We start from the raw sequence: 22,875 nt of genomic DNA, 5'->3' as shown, positions 1-22,875 counted from the left end.
AATGGGGGACCCATCTCGGGTGGGGTCTGGGCAGCACCCGGCACAATGGGTGATCCATCTCGGGTGGGGTCTGGGCAGTGCCCGGCACAATGGGTGACCCATCTCGGGTGGGGTCTGGGCAGCACCTGGCACAATGGGTGATCCATCTCAGGTTGGGTCTGGGCAGTGCCCGGCACAATGGGGGACCCATCTCGGGGGGGGTGGTCTGGGCAGCGCCCGGCACAATGGGGGACCCATCTCGGGGGTGGGGTCTGGGCAGCACCCGGCACAATGGGGGGCCCATCTCGGGTGGGGTCTGGGCAGAACCTGGCACGATGGGGGGGCCCATCTCGGGTGGGGTGTGAGCAGTGCCTGGCCTGATGGGGCCTGATCTTGATTCTGGAGGGGTCTCAGGCATTAGTGTAATAGTGGTGCACACATGCGGTTATAGCCATGTATCTAGATCTATACACACACATACACACACTCCTATCAGCACACATACACTGACACACACACCTATCAGCACACATACAGTGACACACACACACACCTATCAATATACACACCTACACACACACCTACACACACACCTATCAGCACACATACACTGACACACACACCTATCAGCACACATACAGTGACACACACACACACCTATCAATATACACACCTACACACACACCTACACACACACCTATCAGCACACATACACTGACACACACACACCTATCAGCACACATACACTGACACACACACACCTATCAATACACATTGACACACACACACCTATCAGCACACATACACTGACACATACACACCAATCAATACACACACACATACACACACCCCTATCAGCACACATACAGTGACACACACACACACCTATCAATATACACACCTACACACACAAATACACACACTCCTATCAGCACACATACACTGACACACACACCTATCAGCACACATACAGTGACACACACACACACCTATCAATATACACACCTACACACACACCTACACACACACCTATCAGCACACATACACTGACACACACACACCTATCAATACACATTGACACACACACACCTATCAGCACACATACACTGACACATACACACCAATCAATATACATTGACACACTCACACCTATCAGCACACATACACTGACACACACACACCTATCAATACACACACACATACACACACCCCTATCAGCACACATACACTGACACACACACACACACACACACACCTATCAATACACATTGACACACTCACACCTATCAGCACACATACACTGACACACACACACCTATCAATACACACACACATACACACACCCCTATCAGCACACATACACTCACACACACACACACACACACCCCTATCAATACACATTGACACACTCACACCTATCAGCACACATACACTGACACACACACACCTATCAATACACACACACATACACACACCCCTATCAGCACACATACACTCACACACACACACCTATCAATACACACATACACACACACACCTATCAGCACACATATACTGACACATACACACCTATCAATACACATTGACACACTCACACCTATCAGCACACATACACTGACACACACACACACCTATCAATACACACACACATACACACACCCCTATCAGCACACATACACTGACACACACACACACCTATCAATACACACATACACACACACACCTATCAGCACACATACAGTGACACACACACACACCTATCAATACACACACCTACGCGCACACACACCCATATCAGCACACATACACTGACACACACACACTCACTCCTATCAATACACACACCTACACACACACATATCTATCAGCGCACATACAGTGACACACACACGCACTCACTCCTATCAATACACACACCTACACGCACAAACCTATCAGCACACATACACTGACACACACTCACACACACACACCTATCAATACACACATATACACACACACATCTATCAGCGCACATACAGTGACACACACACACTCACACCTATCAATACACACCTTCACACAGAATCAGCACACATACACTGACACACATTCACACACACCTATCAATACACACACACCTATGCACACACACCCATATCAGCACACATACACTGACACATACCTATCAGCACACACTCAAACTCACTCTTACACACAGATATACACCCAATCAGCACAAACACATACACACACTCACACACACACACCTATCAGCACACATACACACTCATACACACGCCTATCAATACACACACACATACACACATACACACCACCTATCAGCACAAGCACATACTCACACACACATATCAATACACACACACCTACGTGCACATACACTGACACACACCTATCAGCACACACTCAAACTCACTCATACACACAGATGTACACCCCATCAGCACAAACACATACACACACACACACACACACATCAGCACAAGCACACACTCACACACACATACCACCTATCAGCACACACTCACTCACACACAGATACACACCCCTATCAGCACACACACAAAGAGTACAATATACATGTATGCAGCTATACCTAGAGAGCCACACACCCAGTACATCCCACAGCCGTGTGTGTGTGGATACACACATCTCGCTCGCTACCACCCCCCCCACACACACACACGCACCCCAGTGTATTTCACACACACGCAGTCTATGAGATCTCGCCATCCCCAGACACATTCCCACCGAGGGCAAATTTTATATCAGTCCCGCCCTAGCTCCTGTCTCGCAGCCACAGAACATCCCTGACCCATGGACCAGCCGCTCACCGACACACCAAATATTCCTACAGATGCATAGACAGCATATCGCACATCTCTAGATCCCCCCCATTACCCCCCCGGCACACCGAGCCCACCCCCCCGCGTACCGCCACCGAGCCCCCCCGGCACACCGAGCCCCCCCAGGCGCACCAACCCCCCCCGGGGTACCGCCACAGAGCCCCCCGGCACACCGAGCCCACCCCCCCGCGTACCGCCACCGAGCCCCCCCGGCACACCGAGCCCCCCCAGGCGCACCAAGCCCCCCCCGGGGTACCGCCACAGAGCCCCCCCGGCACACCGAGCCCCCCCGCGTACCGCCACCGAGCCCCCCCGGCACACCGAGCCCCCCCAGGCGCACCAAGCCCCCCACGGGGTACCGTCACAGAGCCCCCTCGGCACACCGAGCCCACCCCCCCGCGTACCGCCACCGAGCCCCCCCCCCGCATACCGCCACTGAGGCCCCCCCGCGTACCGCCACCGAACCCCCCCGGCGTACCTAGGGCCCCCAGGCGTACCGAGCCCCCTCCCTGGCGTACCGCCACCGAGCCTCGCCCGGCGTACCGAGACCCCCCTCCGGCACCCCGGCACCGACACCCCCCCCGCGGTGTATTCGGTAGCGGCTCTTTGCGGCTCCCTGGCTGTCTCCATGCTGAGCCCTGTTCTCCTCCCCCGCCATGCCCTGGCTCGCCCCACAGCTCTGCCCCACGCGCGCTATGGGGCCAGAGCGCTGTAGATCTGGGGCATCGCCCCCCATCCTGGCATCTTTACATCCACATTTCACCAAGCTCCCCACCCCACCCCCTGACACCCAACTGGGGACCGGGCTGCGAGCTCCAGTGCGGGGGGGGGGGATTTATACCGTACACCCCCCAATAGACGCGTACCCCAATATCAGCCAAGCCCCCTCCCAGCCCCCCCAGATACCTACGGTGACCATTCTTCCAGCGCCGCGGGCTCCCCCGCTGCAGGGCCGGGCGGCCGTGGGGCTGCGCTCTCCAGCCGCCGGCCCGCACCCCCCAAACCGCCCGCCCCGGGTGGGGTCGGATCAGCGCCGAGGACTGGAGGCAGGGGGAGTGGGAATCCGATTTTCCTGGAGGACCGATTGAAAAGCCAAATTCCCGGGCGAGGATCGGGGCTGGATGTGTGTAGGTCCAGCTGCGGGGTTGGGGGGAGAGATCGGGGGGGGCTGAGCGGGGGGAGAGCTGAGCAGTGGGGGGAGCTGAAAAATGGGGGAGATGATTAGTGGGGGGGCTGAGCAGTGGGGGGCTGAATGGGGGAGTCCTCTTGTTCTCGGCCTCTCTGGGAAGAAAGGAAGGCGAGAGAGGACGGGGGGGGGCGCAGGGATGGGGGGGACAGAACCCGGGCCGGGGAGCAGGGAAAGGCAGCGGAGGAACTGGCAAAGCAGAAGTAAAAGCGAACAATGAAATGGACAGAAGGAGCCGAGTCTTGGCCCGGGGCGAGGAGAGAACGGGGGGGGGGGGGGAACAGGGGGGTGATAAACGAAAAGGAGGAAGAAAAAAAAAGAAAAGAACGAGAAAAGGAAGGAAAAGGAGGAGCCGCTGCGGCAGCCTTGCGCTAGCTGGTCCTTTAAATGTCCTTGGTTATTTAAACCCGGGGTTTATTACCGGGGGAGGGGGGGCGGGGTTTTTTCGAGGGGGGCGGGTTTTTCCTCCCCCCCTCCAATATGCAAAAAAAACAAAGGAACCTCTGCAGCTCCCCCACCCCCTTCGCGCGATGTCTGAGTCTGGCTGCCCCGCGTGCCCCCCCCCCGCACTCGTCCCGGCCCCCCAGCGACGGGACCCGGCTCATTGGCTGGGACCAGCGGCAAAGAGTTCTCTCTTGGTTAATATCCCCCCCCATAGCACACGCAACCGCGCCCCCGCATGGCACCCCACACACAGACACACGGATAGCACACACCCCAGAGCGCACCCCCAGGGGTAGCACAGGCAGCCCTGCCCCCCCCCGATGGCACACACAGCCCCCCCCGGTAGTACACGTAGCCCCCATCCCATGGCACACACAGCCCCCCCCCATAGCACACACCCCAGAGCACTTCCCCCAGGGGTAGCACAAGCAGCCCCACCCACCAATGGCACACACCCCAGAGCGCCTCCCACCCAGGGGTAGCACACGCAGCCCCACCCCCCAATGGCACACAGAGCCCCCCCCCCCGATAGCACACACCCCAGAGCGCCTCCCCTGAGGGGTAGCACACGCAGCCCAGCCCCTCCGATGGAACACACAGCCCCCCCCCCCCCGATAGCACATACCCCAGAGGGCCTCTTCCCCAGGGGTAGCACACGCAGCCCCCCCCCTCCCATGGCACACACAGCCCCCCCCCGATAGCACAGAGCGCAGAGCGCCTCCCCCCGAGGGGTAGCACACACAGCCCAGCCCCTCCGATTGAACACACAGCCCCCCCCCCACGTAGCACACGCAGCCCCGCCTCCCCCGATGGAACACACAGCCCCCCCCCCCCGATAGCACATACGCCAGAGCGCCTCCCCCCTAGGGGTAGCACACGGAGCCCCTCCCCCCCGATAGCACACGTAGCCCCCACCCCATGGCACATCCATCCCTCCCAAGCAGCCCCCACCCAGCTCGTGCACACGTCTCCCCATACTGCCCTCCCAGCTCCCCCCAGCATTCACTCGGACCCCATCCTACCTCTGTACCGCCCCGCTTCCCCCGCCCCTCCCCGTTCGGTGACCAGCCCCCAAAGTGCACAGACGCCTGGGGAGGGGGACCCCTCAGCTCCAGGGAGGGGGGAAGGGGAGAGAGGATGTTTCAGATACAAGCCAGAGAGAGAGAGAGATCGGGAGATATATATAGAGAGATATAAATAGCTAGAGATGGATAGATATAGATCTAGAGAGAAGGAGATTAGATAGATAGATAGATAGATAGATAGATAGATAGATAGATAGATAGATAGATAGATAGATAGATAGATAGATAGATAGAGGGGGTGGATGGAGATAGATAGATAGAGCGGGTGGATGGGGATAGATAGAGGGGGTGTGTAGGGATAGATAGATAGAGGGGGTGGATGGGGATAGATAAATAGAGGAGGTGTGTAGGGATAGATAGATAGATAGATGGGGTGGATGGAGATAGATAGAGGGGGTGTGTGGGGATAGATAGATAGAGGGGGTGCATGGGGATAGATAGATAGAGGGGGTGGATGGGGATAGATGGATAGAGGGGGTGTGTAGGGACAGATAGATAGATAGATAGATAGAGGGGGTGGATGGGGATAGATAGATAGATAGAGGGGGTGGATGGGGATAGATCGATGGGGTGGATGGGGATAGATAGATAGAGGGGGTGGATGGGGATAGATAGATAGAGGGGGTGGATGGGGATAGATGGATAGATAGATAGAGGGGGTGGATGGGGATAGATAGATAGATAGATAGATAGATAGATAGATAGATAGATAGATAGAGGGGGTGGATGGGGATAGATAGATGGGGGGGGGGCAGCCACGGTGTATGAAAGAACCAGGTCCAGACAGAGAATCTCTCTTTCATGTCAGGCCATTGAGTCTCCCGGTGTCTGGGCCAGGGGCCACAACCCGAGGGAAAGGGAGTTACAGGAACTGCTGGGGGGATCCTGCAGAGTCTACTCCACCAGCCAGATTAACCCCCATTCCGTGGGGCAGAGAAACTGAGGCACAAAGAGGACTTGCCAAAAGGTCACCCAGCAAGGCACTGGCAGAGCTGGGGACAGAACCCAGGAGTCCTGGCTCCCAGTCCCTCCCCAGCTCTACCCACTAGACCCCATGCCCCTCCTGGAGCTAGGCACAGAACCCAAGAGTCCTGGTTTCCCAGTCTTTGCTCGGCGCAGCCTTCACTCCAGTTTAGACGTTAGCTCTGAAAGTTGCCAGTTTCACTCTGTCTCCGCTTTGCCCCCCTGGCATCGCCCAGTTCCTGAGCCACTGAAATGCTGGGGAATGACTGCGGCTAATCCAGGGGCCCCGTTGTGCTAGGCCAAGTAAGGGACAGTCCAGGCTGGATGGGCCCAATGGGGAGGGATGCACGCAGGCTGCATCCAGCACTGAGGTTGGTGGAGTGATGTTGCCCCTAGTCTGGCCCCACAGGAAGGTTGGATAAAAGACCAACTACTGCTGCCAGCAAAGGGAGATTCATTCTAGGTTAAGCAACAGAACCCTGAAGGGAGAGAGGAGCTGCAGAGGAGCCGGGGTGGAGGGCACCCACCCATGGCCATCCAAAGAGCCTGCAGGCCCTGAATGGCAGCACCAGCCCAGGATGGAATCAGAGAAGCTCAGCTGTGTGTCATAGTGCCTATACTGCTGGTGTCAAATGGGGAGTCTCCAATGGCTCAGGCAGGTGAGGCAAGGAGGTCCAGAGTTCAGGCTGGAGTTACCAATAGGACACAGACTGCAGTGTGGGAAAGGGAGGCTGTCACCATGTCATTATCCCCAGGGGATGACTGAAGGATGGGGACTGACAAGGCGGACCCTGGAAACTGGATCCTCTATGCATCCCATATCCAATTCACCACTCCCCTAGATCTGGATTGGCAGTTGCACCTCCTAGAGATGAAAGGCCCCATATCCAATTCCCTGAGACAGCCAGTCCCCACTTTCTGGGGCTGCATCAGAGCCAGGACTCCTGGGTTACCCAGCTCTGGGAGGGGAGTGGGGTCTAGTGGTTAGAACAGGGTGGGTTGGGAGCCAGGACTCCTGGGTTTTATTCCTGGCTCTGCCACCAACTCCCTGTGTGACCTTGACAAGTCACTTCCTCCTCCCATGCCTCAGTTTCCCCATCTGTAGCATGAGGCGAACAATACATCCAGGCAGATGTTTGTGAGCTGCCCAGATACTATGGTGCTGGAGCCCAGTGCCAGAGAGATAACTGCAGTGAAAGTCACTTTGTCCCAGGTTTGACATGCTCACCACTCCTTGCCTCCAGTGAAAAGCTGCCCTGGCCTAAAGCCACATTCTGCAGGTCACACGGTGCTCTAGAAAGGGAGGCATATATTATCCCCATTTCACAGCAGGGGAAACTGAGACACCAAGCTGGGCAGGGACATGCCTGCGGCCCCTTACTGAGCTAGGGCAGAACCCAGAAGGCTGAGCTCCTAATCTCCCCCTGTTCTAACCTCTAAAGAAAGAGAACCCAGGAGTCCTGGCTCCCAGCACCTCTTGCTCTAACCACTAGACCCCACTCCTCTCCCAGAGCTGGGGATAGAACCCAGGAGTCCTGACTCCCAGCCCCTTCCTGCTCTAACCCACCAGGCCGCACTCTTCTCCCAGAGCTACTAATAGAAACCAGGAGTCCTGACTCCCAGCCCACCTCCCACAACCCCCGTCCCTGACCCCTACCCTTGTTTCACAGCACAATCAGGGGATACACATTGGCCTCAAACTGGGCGCCTCCTTCCCCCTCTAGCCCCGTCTCTTTCTCTCCCCTTCCCTGGCGGGATCCTGGCCTGCCCACCCTGTCTATAGGGAAATCAGTGCAATGTCATGCTCCAGCAGCAGCAGCAGCGCGATGCAGGGAGAAAAGCCCTCCCGCTGCCTGCTAGATTTCCGAACCGAGCATCGGCAGACCCGCCACCACCTTGGCTAGAGACACACCCCCCCCCCCGCGTGCAGCCGCGGGGAGGGCGTGCGGCAGCCACTTCAGACTCAGCTCCGCCATCCCCCGGCTCTCACCCAGCCCCGTTTCCATCGAAACCCATCGATTTGGGGGGCAGGAGGAGGAGGTGGCGGTGGGAGCGGGAAGGGTGTGGGGGGGGGGGCTGTTTGCTAATAACCGAGGAGAGAGGATTGGTTTCGGTTAAGCTGAGACGGTGCCTTGTTCCCTACCTCATTTGCGCTCAGCAGGTATCTTTCTGCGTCTTGCGGGCATCTGCTCCTTTTGAATAACGTCGCCATTGCTGATGGAAGGAGTGAGAGAGGAGAGAAAATTAGTCCCAGGGGAAAGGAAGAAAGAGACACGCACGCATAGCTAGGTAACGGGTTGTTAGCCGCGGCTGGTGATTTCTAGCCCAGTCGGCCTGCGATTTTCCACCCAGGAGCCAGAAGCAGAAAAGGAATCTCGCCACGCTGAAAAACCGAAACTGACCAACGCCCCCCTTGACGCGCACACGTGGCTCCCTTCCCGTCAGGTTCTTCGCAGAGAGAAATATCTGGGATATTTAAATATCCAAAGGATATTTGGATGATGCCGTGCAAAGGGAAGGGCCGAGGGGGGACAGGCCGGGAGCTGGCTGCCGGAGAACCTGGCCCGCGGCACGTACTGTCAGCCGCGGGTATCGAGGAAGATGCTGCTACGTCCTGCCACCTGTGCACATGCTAATGGGAAGCTGCATCTAGTGGTTAGAGCAGAGAGAGGAGGGGGATAGGACTCCTGGGTTCTGTCCCAGCTCTGGGAGAGGCCTGAGGCCTAGTGCAATGATTTTCAACCTTTATTCATTCGCAGACCCCTAACAAATTTCGAATGCAGGTGCGGCCCCCTTTGGAAATCTTAGCCATAGTCTGCAGACCCCCAGGCGTCCGCGGCCCACAGGTTGAAACCCCCTTGCCTAGTGGTTAGAGCACACAGTAGCGGTTTGTACAAGGAGACCTCACCCTGCGCTGAAACGCAGACACCTCTGGGGTGAGGTGGGGCAGCTGTTTATACCCAGCGCTAAGACGTGTGTAACAGGCCCTGGTGAGGGAGCAGAAAGGGCTGGGGGATGGGATGGGATGACTTTGGGGCTCTTCCCCGGAGGCCAATATCTCCTGTGCTCTCCCCAGCCATGCGGGGCCCTTCCCTGCTCCCTCCGCAGCTGGGCTGGGGCATCATCCCGCCTGGATCGCTCATCGCTGCCCCACCATGGAAATCAGGACATTGTGGCAGGGACAATGACGGGGAGCAAAAGCTTCCCAGCTGCGCTCTTCTGACCACCCCTCCTCAGCCCCCCATGACACCTGCCAGCCTGCCTCCTCCCCCGCCCTCAGCCCATACATTGTTCCCTCCATGTAGCCTCCCACTCCCCAGTGTTCTCAGCTTGCTCCTCACAAGTGCCCCAGACACTGGTGCACCACAGAAAAGTTTCCCAGGAGCACCAGTGTTTGCAGGATCCCGGCCTCCCGCTTTGATGGGCTCGGGAATTTGAGGCTGGGGAAACGCAGCCTGATGCCCCTGTGTCTCCCCAGAGCAGGGGGAGCGGCACACCCACAGGGGGCAGTCTCTGCACCCCCACAGCCCCAGCCACCCTCCCAGCTCAGAGCAGGAAAAGAGGCTGGTCAGTTGCCTGGGTTTCAGGTTAGTTTCATGGGGGTCTCCGCCAAGGCTGGGGGCTGGGCGCCCACAGAGGCTGCCCCAGGGAGGAGGAGGGAGACCTCGCTCACCCTATTTCTGAACCCGGGGTGCTACCTGATCATGAGGGCACCTGGAAAGTGGCAGCTCCATCCGTCACACCGGTGGGAGGCTAGGGGGTGATTCGGCCTACAGGGCACATGGGTGGGAATCAGGATTCCTGGGTTCTGTTCTGGGCTCTGAGTGGAAAGTGGGCTTAGGGGGTTACAGCGGGGGAGAGGGGCTGGGCGTCAGGACTCCTGGGTTCTAACCCAGCTCCAGGAGGGGAGCAGGGCATAGTGGGTTATAACAGGGGAAGGCTGGGAGTCAGGACTCCTGGGTTCTATTTCTGGTTCTAGGCTGTGAGCGGTGTCTAGTGGGGAGAGCAGATTGGGGGTGGGACTCAGGACTCCTAGGTCCTGTTCCAGCTCTGGGTGGAGAGTGGGCTCTCGGAATTAGAGGGGGGGGGGGCTAGGAGCCAGGACTCCTGGGTTCCACTCCCAGCTCCAGGAGGAGATTGGGGCTACATTGGATCGCACCGCCAGACTGTCTAGCCTCGTATCATCCCCATAGCGCTGACCCAGATCTCACTAGTCAGCCTGTCTAGCCCAGGACCCGCATACCACACAGAACCGGCCCAGCGGAGCTCTCTGGGGCAGGCCCAGCCTTGCTCAGTGTTTGGCTGCACGCTGGATGCTCCAATCTGGGTGGAGGGTGAAGCAAAACCAGCCATCGCCAGGTCAGGAGGTGAGAGACAGGGGTGTCCCCCGAGCCATGGGGACCGGCTGCATCCATCCACACAGGAGCCATGGGCCAGGCAGGGGTGCGAGTCGTGTGCTGGCAGCTCAGGGGACCTAGTGCACAGAGACTCCTAGTGACACATACATGGCCTCTCGCTCACAAGGCCCGTGCACTCACGCTGGCCATGGCACTCCTGCTGCTGCAAAGATCCTCCCGTGCGGGTCCTGGCTGGCTCAGGGGGGAGTAGCGGCTCCGAGACCCCCAGCTACGTCTCTGCTAAATACCCTTCAGTTTCTCTGGCACTGAATTGTGTTACAGGAGAAAAACAACTGGACTGAGGATCTACCCACCTTGTTCACCGAGTGCCCTGCCCTAACCACTAGACCCCACTCCCCTCCCAGGGGCAGGGAGAGAACCCAGAAGTCCTGGCTCCCAGCCCCCTGCCGCCCCAGTCCCAACCACTAGACCCCACTCCCATCCCAGGGAGAGAACCCAGGAGTCCTGACTCCCAGCCCCCAGCCCCCAATCCCAACCACTAGACCCCACTCCCCTCCCAGGGCCAGGGAGAAAACCCAGGAGTCCTGATTCCCAGCCCCCAGCCCCCCAGTCCCAACCACTAGACCCCACTCCCATCCCAGGCAGAGAACCCAGGAGTCCTGACTCCCAGCCCCCAGTCCCAACCACTAGACCCCACTCCCATCCCAGGCAGAGAACCCAGGAGTCCTGACTCCCAGCCCCCAGCCCCCAATCCCAACCACTAGACCCCACTCCCCTCCCAGGGCCAGGGAGAAAACCCAGGAGTCCTGATTCCCAGCCCCCAGCCCCCCAGTCCCAACCACTAGACCTCACTCCCCTCCCAGGGCCAGGGTGGGGAGAGAACCCAGGAGTCCGGAGACAGCCAAGGTGGCTCCTTAGCATTTCCTGAGACCAGACCCAATTCAGCACCACAGACAGCTCCAGGGAGCCGCCCCTGTCCGCGGTCCCAAGGCGGGGCCCAGCGGCGCTGAGAGAGCCGAGCGTGCGGAGCAAACCCGAACCGCGCTCGGCTCGTCCCGGCGCTAGCAAAGCGCTCGCTGGGGACCACTGCAGCGAGGCGAGACAGGGCCAATGGGAAAGAACCCAGGAGTCCTGGCTCCCAGCCCCCCTCCCCCGCCACTCTAACCACTAGTCCCTCCTCCCCTCCGAGAGCTGGAGAAAGAACCCAGGAGTCCTGGCTCCCAGTCCCCCGCCCCCACTCTAACCACTAGTCCCCACTCCCCTCCCAGAGCTGGGGAAAGAACCCAGGAGTCCTGGCTCCCAGTCCCCCGCCCCCACTCTAACCACTAGTCCCCCTTCCCCTCCCAGAGCTGGGGAAAGAACTCAGGAGTTCTGGCTCAAAGTCCCCCACCCCCACTCTAACCACTAGTCCCCACTCCCCTCCCAGAGCTGGGGAAAGAACCCAGGAGTCATGGCTCCCAGTCCCCCGCCCCCACTCTAACCACTAGTCCCCCTTCCCCTCCCAGAGCTGGGGAAAGAACCCAGGAGTTCTGGCTCCCAGTCCCCCCCTCCCCTCCCAGAGCTGGGGAAAGAACTCAGGAGTTCTGGCTCCCAGTCCCCCACCCCCACTCTAACCACTAGTCCCCACTCCCCTCCCAGAGCTGGGGAAAGAACCCAGGAGTCATGGCTCCCAGTCCCCCGCCCCCACTCTAACCACTAGTCCCCCTTCCCCTCCCAGAGCTGGGGAAAGAACCCAGGAGTTCTGGCTCCCAGTCCCCCCCTCCCCTCCCAGAGCTGGGGAAAGAACTCATGAGTTCTGGCTCCCAGTCCCCCGCCCCCACTCTAACCACTAGTCCCCACTCCCCTCCCAGAGCTGGGGAAAGAACCCAGGAGTCCTGGCTCCCAGTCCCCCGCCCCCACTCTAACCACTAGTCCCCCTTCCCCTCCCAGAGCTGGGGAAAGAACCCAGGAGTTCTGGCTCCCAGTCCCCCGCCCCCACTCTAACCACTAGTCCCCCCTCCCCTCCCAGAGCTGAGGAAAGAACCCGGGAGTCCTGGCTCCCAGCCCCCCGCCCCCCCACTCTAACCACTAGTCTCCACTCCCCTCCCAGAGCTGAGGAAAGAACCCGGGAGTCCTGGCTCCCAGCCCCCACTCGGCTCTCCAAGGGGGCTGGACTCTCCAGAGCTTCAGCTGCAATATCCCCAGTGACCTCAGATGACCTTTGAATAGAGGTCAGTAGGGGGGGCAGTTTGGCCTCTCGACCCGCCAGGGTCCACGAAGGGTCAGCTCCCCCTCATGAGGAACAACAGCTAGTGGCAGGGGGGTAACCCCTCCCCCCGGCACTCTCCCTGCCATGAATAGACCCCCTGGGGCAGGGGAGGGGAGCAGACCCCAGGCCGCATCCCCAGCCCCCACCACAGAGTGATTCCTGCCTGGGAGGGGAATGGTGTCTGGTGGTTAGAGCAGGGGTGCTGGGAGCCAGGACTCCTGGGTTCTCTCACTCGACCTGGGAGGGGAGCAGGGTCTGGTGGTTAGAGCAGGAGGGGCTGGGAGCCAGGACTCCTGGGTTCTCACCCTGGATCTGGAAGGCGAGTGAGGTCTGGTGGTTAGAGCAAGGGGGGCTGGGAGCCAGGACTCCTGGGTTCTCTCCCTGGATCTGGAAGGGGAGTGGTGTCTGGTGGTTAGAGCAGGGGGGGCTGGGATCCAAGACTCCTGGATTCTCTCCCTGGATCTGGAGGGGAGTGGGGTCTGGTGGTTAGAGCAGGGTGGGGGGTTGAAACTGATCTCCCCCTTTCCTCTCTGCCAAGCCCAGTCCCCGCTCTCCTGCCCCCAGGAGCAGAGATGGGGAGCAGGGACCATATGCCACCAATTAGCCAGTGATCCCACAGCTGCCACCATCCTGGCAGGGGGAGAGGATGTGATAAGGAGGCCGAGCCCATGTCCCATGGGAGGAAGGCGCCTGCCAGATGCAGGATCTCACCCTGGGCTGGCAGCGCCCAGCCCACGTGCTGTGACTGGCCGGAGGAGAGGGGTCCCAAAGGGACTCTTATTTCAGGGACAGGGAGCCAGATGGCCGGAGATGGGGGAGTGGATTGGATTAGAGGGGGAGGCCCCCTATGGCAGCAAGGGGAAAGGGAGGGAGGGGGCAGAAACACCAGTATAGGGATGAGAAAGATGGGGGGCCCCCACTGCAAACCAACCCCCCCATCCTACAGCCTCCCCACGGCAAACCACCACCCCAAAACTCAGTCTTAATCCCCCAAATATAACACAGAACCCATCCCCCTACTTGACCCCCCCCACCGCTAAATCAAACCTCCCCACCCCTACTCATGGAGTCCTTCCTCCCCCCTTGTAGGGGCTCTGGGAGTCCCACCCAGGCCTTCCCCTCTGAGGGCCCCCCTATGTCACGCGTTTGCTGGGCCTCAGCCTGTTTCCCAGGGGTCCATGTTACAGAAATGCCCACATGGGGGCACCGGGGTGAGCGTCCCCTAGTGAGCCCCCTGAAGCACAGGGGCCCTGGCACCATCTCTGTACAGAGGCCAGGAGCTCTCAGCCCCTACCAGCCTCACCCCCCTGCATCGAGGCCACCCCCTGGTGCTTCCGAAGGCTGGTGGTTAAGGCCCTGGACTGGGGCTCCGGAGAGCTGGGGTCAGTTCCTAGCTGTTCCACTGACCCCTCTGCCTGACCATGGGCGAGGCCCTGCACCTCTGGGACTCAGTTTCCCCATCCTGCCTTTGTCTGCTGAGGCGGAAAGGCCTTCAGGACTGGGACAGTCACTGTGTGTCTGGGCAGCACCTGGCACAAGGGGGACCTTGATCTCGCTTGGGGTCTGTGCACAGATGGCACAAGGGGGAGGGGCTGTGATTGTGGTCAGGGTCTGGGCAGTGCCTGGCATGAGGGGGGCTCTGACCTTGATGGGGGTCGGTGCAGCGCCCGGCACGAGGGGCGGGGAGCAATCTCAGGTGCCTGCTACCACAGTTGTGGTAAAATCTGCTCCGTGGGTCCCCACAAGCCACAGCGCTGCGTCACATCCCAGCCCTGCTCCCAGGGAGCCTTGGCCCCGGCCTGGGGATGGGGAGGAGACGCACTCCCCGTTCGGCTTTGTCAGCAGATCTGGCCTTCGGCAGCGATGTCTCTCGCGGAGCGCCCAGGCCTGGCTGCCACGGGAGCTCTGCTGCCAATAGCCGGGGCGGGGGGAGACGGACAGAGCCAGGAGGTGGGTAATCCTGGCTGGGGGGTGAACCAGCTTTGCAGGGGGGCTGGAGCATTGGCCTGACGGGGATACGGCATTTGCAGGAGGTTGCAGTATCTTGCTGGGGCGGGGGGGGGGATGCAACCGCTCAGGGCGAGGCTGCCAGGAGACGCAGGCTGGTTGCACGGGGAGGTGGCATTAAGAGGCAGGGCGGGAGGGTGGCGGGTGACGGTGACGCCGCAGGGGCGCAGCGCACGGGGATGCGGTGCTGGGCAGGAGGATTCACGGAGCTGAAGATCTGCAGCAGAGCGGGGGCAGGGGGGAGGCACGAGCTGGTCACACGGAGGGGGGGCAGCAATGTGGCAGAGCCAGATTGGCAGCAGAGCAGGGGCTAGCCGGGGGTGGGGGTACAGATTCGCAACAGCACAGGGCCAGAGGGTGAAAGGAGCTGGTCCATGGGGGCCTCTGATTTCAGGCCCCTGGCACAGCCCCACAGGGGGCAGCCATTGACTGGGGGGCCATGGACAGACGCCCATGACCCCTGCTCCCGCCCCAGGCCAGCCCTACGAGTGCCCAGAACTAGGGTAACGCCGGCCCCGTGTCTTGTGCATTTCATTCCTTGCATTTTGCTTGTGGCTTTCCCAGTTCTGGGGGGAGGGGGGAATGGGGCCTCAGAGTCCCGACTCCCAGTTCCCCCCCCAATACACACATACTCTAACCACTACACCCCATTCCCCTGGCAGAACTGGGAATAGAACCCAGGAGTCCAACTCCCAGGCTCCCCCGCTCTAACCACTACACCCCACTCCCCCCAGAGGCTACATCCTTCTCCAGAGATTTTCCCACTCAAGCCAGTCACCTTGAGGGTGGTGACTGATCCATTCAGGACCCCCTGGGCTGGAATCCGGCTCCACCGGCCTGGAGGGAGGTCCGGCGGGGGGCTCCAGGGGACCGGGCCTAGCTCTCACTCCGTGGGCAGCGTTCACACCGCGCAGGCCGGCGTCCCTGAGCACTTCTGACAGCCCGGGCCCCAGTGTGGGTGTTGCAGGCTCAAAATAGCCGCTCTGCCTGGGGTGGCAGCGTCCGTGCGCCGGTCTGACGAGAACCTGCTGGGGGTGGGCAATGGGGTCAGGCAGCCGGGGGCCAGCCCCACGTGGGGGTGCCCCGGGCAGCCTCACCCCCCACGCCGGGGCCATCTGTGGCATCTGCCTGTGGTTTCACTGGCACCAGCTCCTGAGCAGCCAGAGCCATCAGCCAGGCTTCCACGGGCCCCATCTCTTTCCCCCTGCAGGTGACACTTGCCCCCTTGATGCTGAGATGCAGCCACCTCTGGGGCGGGGCATGGGGGCTGTTTATACAGGGATCCCTCCCCCAGTCTTAAGATGCAGCCGCCTCTGGGGTGGGATGCAGGGGCTGGTTACCAGCCACACAGCAACACCACAGAACTGTTTAGGACAGGAAGTGGCCATCAGGACTCCTGGGTTCTACCCCCAACTCTGGCAAGGGTGGAGGTCTAGTGGTTAGAGCTGGGGGGGTGGCGTGGGGCTGGGAGTGAGGATTTCTGGCTTCTATTCCCAGCTCCACCACTGACTCGCTAAGTCCCTTCCCTGCTTTGTGCCCCAGTTTCCCCTCTCTCTGTCTCCTGGGGGGGTGTGTGCCCATGCTGTGGGGGGTGGCCCTGGGGAGATGGCTGAGGAGAGGTGATACCTCTGTGGCGGGTACAGGAAAGCCCCTGGGTGCTCGCTGCCCATCCGCCCTGCCCATCACCGCAGCCTCGGGGCTGTCCCCAAGCTCAGGAAACAGCTGCGGCTACTCCCCTGCCCCAGCACTAACCTCCCGCACACCCGGCTCCTTTGTGCCTAATTGCAACGCGGGGGGGGGGGGTCCACAGCCCATCCCCCCAGCACGCTGGGTGGGCAGGGAGCCAGCAGCGCCCCCCCCCAGGCCTGGGGTCAAGGGTCACTGGCAGAATGCACCAGTTGGTCTAACTTCCTCCCTGAGATCCCCTCCATTACACTGATTAAAGAGGGGGCTGGGCTGCTCCATCCCTCCCCCCATTTTCCTCCTCCCCATCTGCTGCCCTCCATTGCCTCAGCTTCCGGGGGGCGGGGAGGGGGCTGGGAAGCAGGAGGAGCTGGTCTCTAGGGAGGGATTGCCAGAGTAGGTGCTGGGTACCGGGCCAGAGGGGTCCAGGGGTCTGATCTGGGGGGCGGGGGGATACCGGGCCGGAGGGGCCCAGGAGTCTGATCTGGGGGGTGGGAGGATACCGGGCCGGAGGGGCCCAGGGGTCTGATCTGGGGGGTGGGAGGATACCGGGCCGGAGGGGCCCAGGGGTCTGATCTGGGGGGCGGGGGGATACCGGGCCGGAGGGGCCCAGGGGTCTGATCTGGGGGGCGGGGGGATACCGGGCCGGAGGGGTCCAGGGGTCTGATCTGGGGGGCGGGAGGATACCGGGCCGGAGGGGCCCAGGGGTCTGATCTGGGGGGCGGGGGGATACCGGGCCGGAGGGGCCCAGGAGTCTGATCTGGGGGGTGGGGGGATACCGGGCCGGAGGGGCCCAGGGGTCTGATCTGGGGGGCGGGGGGATACCGGGCCGGAGGGGTCCAGGGGTCTGATCTGGGGGGCGGGGGGATACCGGGCCGGAGGGGCCCAGGAGTCTGATCTGGGGGGCGGGAGGATACCGGGCCGGAGGGGCCCAGGGGTCTGATCTGGGGGGTGAGGGGATACCGGGCCGGAGGGGCCCAGGAGTCTGATCTGGGGGGTGGGAGGATACCGGGCCGGAGGGGCCCAGGGGTCTGATCTGGGGGGCGGGGGGATACCGGGCCGGAGGGGTCCAGGGGTCTGATCTGGGGGGCGGGGGATACCGGGCCGGAGGGGCCCAGGAGTCTGATCTGGGGGGCGGGAGGATACCGGGCCGGAGGGGCCCAGGGGTCTGATCTGGGGGGCGGGGGGATACCAGGCCGGAGGGACCCAGGGGTCTGAGCTGGGGGGTGGGGGGATACCGGGCCGGAGGGGCCCAGGGGTCTGATCGGGGGGGGCGGGGGGATACCGGGCCGGAGGGGCCCAGGGGTCTGATCGGGGGGGTGGGGGATACCGGGCCGGAGGGGCCCAGGGGTCTGATCTGGGGGGCGGGGGGATACCGGGCCGGAGGAGCCCATGGGTCTGATCTGGGGGGCGGGGGGATACCGGGCCGGAGGGGCCCAGGGGTCTGATCGGGGGGGTGGGGGATACCGGGCCGGAGGGGCCCAGGGGTCTGATCTGGGGGGCGGGGGATACCAGGCTGGAGGGGCCCAGGGGTCTGAGCCCATGTGACAATGTCTGTGTTAAGCTCATAGCAGCGGGATTGTGGGCCTGGGGGTGTATTTGTCTGTGTGCATTGCTGTATTGGTGTGGATGTGTTGCTCTGTGTGTGTCTTTGTGTGGGTGTGTGTCTCCATGTGTGTTGCTCTGTCTGTGTCGCTCTGTGTGTGTCTTTGTGTGGGTGTGTGTCTCCATGTGTGTTGCTCTGTCTGTGTCGCTCTGTGTGTCTGTGTCGTTCGGTGTCTATTGGTCTGTGTATGTCGCTCTGTGTGTGTCACTCTGTGTGTGTATTTGTGTAGCTGTGTATCTGCATGTGTGTCGCTCTGTGTGTGTTGCTGTATTTGTGTGGGTATGTATCTCTGTGTGTATTTGTATGGGTGTGTATCTGCATGTGTGTTGCCCTGTGTGTGTCACTCTGTGCGTGTCTCTCTGTATCTGTGTTGCTCTGTCTATTGCTCTGTGTGTCTGTCACTCTGTGTGTTGCTGTGTCTGTGTATCGCTCTGTGTGTCTGTCGCTCTGTGCATGTTACTCTGTATGTGTCTGTGAGTCACTGTGTGTCTGTGTGTCTCTGTGTCGCTCTGTGTGTCGCTGTGTGTCTGTGTGTCGCTCTGTGTGTCTGTGTGTCGCTTTGTGTGTCTGTGTCACTCTGTATGTTGCTGTGTGTGTCGCTCTGTGTGTCGCTTTGTGTGTCTGTGTCGCTCTGTGTGTTGCTCTGTGGGTGTCTGTATGTTTGCTCTGTGTGTCTGTGTCACTCTGTGTGTTGCTCTGTGTGTCTGTGTGTCATTCTATGTATCTGTCGCTCTGTGTTGCTGTGTGTCTGTGTGTTGTTGTGTGTCTGTGTCACTCTGTGTGTTGCTGTGTGTTTGTGTGTTGCTCTGTGTCTGTGTGTCGCTCTGTGTGTCACTCTGTGTTGCTGTGTGTTGCTGTGTGTCTGTGTGTCGTTCTGTGTGTCTATGTCACTGTGTGTCGCTGTGTGTCTGTGTGTCACTCTGTGTGTTGCTGTGTGTCTGTGCCTCGCGCCGTGCGCGGCCCGTCTCCAGCAGCCCTAAGCCGGGAGCCCGGTTGGCCGGACCAGCTGCGCTGTGCTGAGCCGGGATTTGGGCGCATTGGGACGGGCCTGGGCTGACCCGGGCGAGGCGGGGGGAGAATCAGGACGGGGGTCGCGGGAGCCGAGCCCTCTGCCTTTACCAGGATCAGAGGCAATTTATTGCAGGGGGGCCTGGCTGCCTTTGCCCCTCCACCCCCTTCTAGCTCGCCCCACTGCAGCCCCACAGCTGGGGGAGGGGTAATGCCTTCCCATTTGTGACCTCACCCCTTAGAGCAATCCCTACTCACCCCAACCCCCCACTCCGTGCCCCACACCCAACTCCCTCCCCCCAATGCACTGACCCTAATGGGGGAGGGATAGGGCCCTGTGCCAAGCACTTTGGGGGTGGAGGGGCTGAGGCATCTGGGAGGGGGAAGAGAAGAGAACCCAGCAGGGATGGGGAAGGGGGGCATCAGAGGGAGCCAGCGCTGGGGGACGGGGAGGTCCCTGCAGCCACAAAGTCTCCCTGCCAGCTGCAACCCATATGAAAAGGCCTTAAATATCTCCACCCCCCAGCTCCCAGCCCCCCCCGCCCAGGGGTGCTTTGCCCCCCATTAGCCATAGCAGAAGCTGCTGTTTCACCAGGGGGGAATGAGCCCCCCAATTCAGCCCTTTGCATGAAGGAGGCTGGGGTAGGGGGACGGTGTCACCCTATTGCACACACGGGGAAACAGAGGCACAGACCGGGGGGCAGAGAGTGCTAAACGATGCCATCAATGCCCCCTGCCATATGGCACAGGGGGCTCTCCCCAGCAAGAGGAGGAGGGGCGGGCAAGTGGGCACAATCTTCCCAGCCCCACGTGGGCAGCGCACACCTGGCCCGCCCGCCCTCATCTCCACTTCAAGGAGCCAATTTCCAGCCACTCCAGAATCGCACAATGAGCTGAATGGGGCTCTCGGGCTGGTGCTGCCAGGCAGGGCCGCGAGAGGGGGACTCAGGTCAAGGGGGCTGAAGTGGCACTCGAGGGTGGCTGGCACCGCTGAGAGCTGGGGGGGAGAGGGGAGCCAGCGACAGAGGAGGGGAGAAACGGAGGAAGGGCCCCTGTCCCGTTCCCCATCCCGCCCCCGCCAAGCCAGCCGGACCTCGCCCCAGGCCCAGGCAGTCTTACCCCAGGTCACAAGCGCTAGAAAAATCGCAAGCAGCCGCATCTGGAACTGGACTCTGGAGTGGCACAAAGTTAGAGGGAGTGAGGCAGGGGGTCAGCAGGGGGCGCTCTCCCCCAGCAGGCAGTGCTGACCCCAATGCCCCAGGGGGCACTAGGGGGCGCTGTGCTGCAGGAAGCAGGGTGGGTGACTCAGTAGGGGGCGCTCTCCCCTGGCAGTCAGTGCTGACCCAGCATGGCACTAGGGGGCACTGTGCTGCAGGAAGCAGGGTGGGTGACTCAGTAGGGGGGCGCTCTCCCCTGGCAGTCAGTGCTGACCCAGCATGGCACTAGGGGGCGCTGTGCTGCAGGAGGCAGGGTGGGTGACTCAGTAGGGGGTGCTCTCCCCTGGCAGTCAGTGCTGACCCAGCATGGCACTAGGGGGCACTGTGCTGCAGGAGGCAGGGTGGGGGGCTCAGCAGGGGGCGCTCTCCCCTGGCAGGCAGGGCTGTCCTCATGGGGCACTAGGGGGCACTGGGGTGCAGGGAGCAGGGTGGGGGCTCAGCTGGGGGCGCTCTCCCCCGGCAGGCAGGGCTGGCACCAGGGGGCACTAGGGGGCGCTGTGCTGCAGGGAGCAGAGCAGGGACTCAGCAGGGGGCGCTCTCCTCTGGCAGGCAGGGCTGGCCCCAGGGGGCGCTGGGCTGCAGGGAGCAGGGTGGGGGCTCAGCAGGGGGCGCTCTAATCTGGCAGGCAGAGCTGGCCCCAGGGGGCACTAGGGGCTGCTGTGCTTCAGGGAGCAGGGCAGGGGGTCAGCAGGGGGCGCTCTCCTCTGGTAGGCAGGGCTGGGCCCAGGGGGTGCTGGGCTGCAGGGAGAGGGTGGGGGCTCAGCAGGGGGCGCTCTGCCCTGGCAGGCAGGGCTGGGCCCAGGGGGTGCTGGGCTGCAGGGAGAGGGTGGGGGCTCAGCAGGAGGCGCTCTCCCCTGGCAGGCAGTGCTAGCAGGCGCTAGGGGGCGCTGGGCTGTAGGGAGCAGGGCAGGGGGTCAGCAGGGGGCACTCTGCTCTGGCAGGCAGGGCTGGCCCCAGGGGGCGCTGGGCTGCAGGGAGAGGGTGGGGGCTCAGCAGGGGGCGCTCTCCCCGGCAGGCAGTGCTAGCAGGCGCTAGGCTGTAGGGAGCAGGGCAGGGGGTTAGCAGGGGGCACTCTGCTCTGGTAGGCAGGGCTGGGCCCAGGGGGTGTTGGGCTGCAGGGAGAGGGTGGGGGCTCAGCAGGGGGCGCTCTCCCCTGGCAGGCAGAGCTGTCCTCATGGGGCACTAGGGGGCACTGGGGTGCAGGGAGCAGGCTCAGCAGGGGGCGCTCTCCCCCGGCAGGCAGGGCTGGCACCAGGGAGTGTTGGGCTGCAGGGAGAGGGTGGGGGCTCAGCAGGGGGCGCTCTCCCCGGCAGGCAGTGCTAGCAGGCGCTAGGGGGCGCTGGGCTGTAGGGAGCAGGGCAGGGGGTCAGCAGGGGGCGCTCTGCTCTGGCAGGCAGGGCTGGCCCCAGGGGGCGCTGGGCTGCAGGGAGAGGGTGGGGGCTCAGCAGGGGGCGCTCTCCCCTGGCAGGCAGGGCTGGCCCCAGTGGGTGTTGGGCTGCAGGGAGAGGGTGGGGGCTCAGCAGGGGGCGCTCTCATCTGGCAGGCAGTGCTAGGAGGCGCTAGGAGGCGCTGGGCTGCAAGGAGTGGGGCCGGCTGGGGTGGTTCCAGACTCTTCCAGCTCCACGACCATCAAGGCCGTGCCAGGCCGAGGGTGTCCAGATGTTAGGAACTTTGTCTTGTCTACACAACTATCTCCCCCATGACGTTATGAGTGTGATATAATATTTCACTGAAAGGTGACAGGGCCAGAAAGACTTAATCAACTCACAGACTGACCCGACTCATGGGTGAACCTTAAGGGCTGGTTAGGAAGATCTGTAAATGAACAGAGCTTTGAAATGCAGTCGGGGTTGCTAGACAGAGAAGGGGAGGGGTTTGCTCAGGGCTTGGGATATCAGCGAAAAAGCCTTGTCTAGTGCTATGGCTTTAACTCAAAGATCAAAAAGGAATATTAACATTTGTGATGATACTTGAGGGAAATAGTATTATTGTCTATGTGTCTCTTTGAAGGTTGTGGCAACCTGTCTCTGAACTGTTTAATGGATAAATGACCCTGCGCTAATTGCCAGGATGTTTGGGAGAAGGAGAGTTCAGCTGATTGTTTTCTCAGGCCAAAGGGCTGCTGGAAATGTGTAAGAACCCCGGGACACAATCCTTCTGCATCTCAGATCTGCTTTGGGTTGGTTGGTAAATCTAAGTATTGGAAGATCCACCAGCGTTTGGGGTTTGCCTGCCCCGTTTTGTT

At 61.2% G+C, this 22,875-nt stretch overlaps 1 protein-coding gene across 6 annotated transcripts in view; it reads right to left on the bottom strand.

The window, feature by feature from the left end:
• ELAVL3 (ELAV like RNA binding protein 3) overlaps nucleotides 1–9,097 on the bottom strand; it is a 42,906-nt gene extending 33,809 nt beyond the window's left edge. For 3 of the 6 annotated variants that reach the window (XM_030546077.1, XM_030546079.1, XM_030546078.1), the window contains exon 1: nucleotides 8,647–8,891. In XM_030546077.1, the coding sequence (XP_030401937.1) occupies nucleotides 8,647–8,715 (69 nt within the window). In that variant the 5' untranslated portion in view covers nucleotides 8,716–8,891. The other 3 variants (XM_030546076.1, XM_030546075.1, XM_030546081.1) reach the window with 3 other exon arrangements.
• Between the last annotated feature and the right edge of the window lie 13,778 nt (nucleotides 9,098–22,875).

This window comes from Gopherus evgoodei, unplaced genomic scaffold (assembly GCF_007399415.2).
Source record: "Gopherus evgoodei ecotype Sinaloan lineage unplaced genomic scaffold, rGopEvg1_v1.p scaffold_40_arrow_ctg1, whole genome shotgun sequence".
NCBI classification, from domain to species: Eukaryota; Metazoa; Chordata; order Testudines; family Testudinidae; genus Gopherus; species Gopherus evgoodei.
This window is presented reverse-complemented; position numbering and strand designations above follow the sequence as displayed.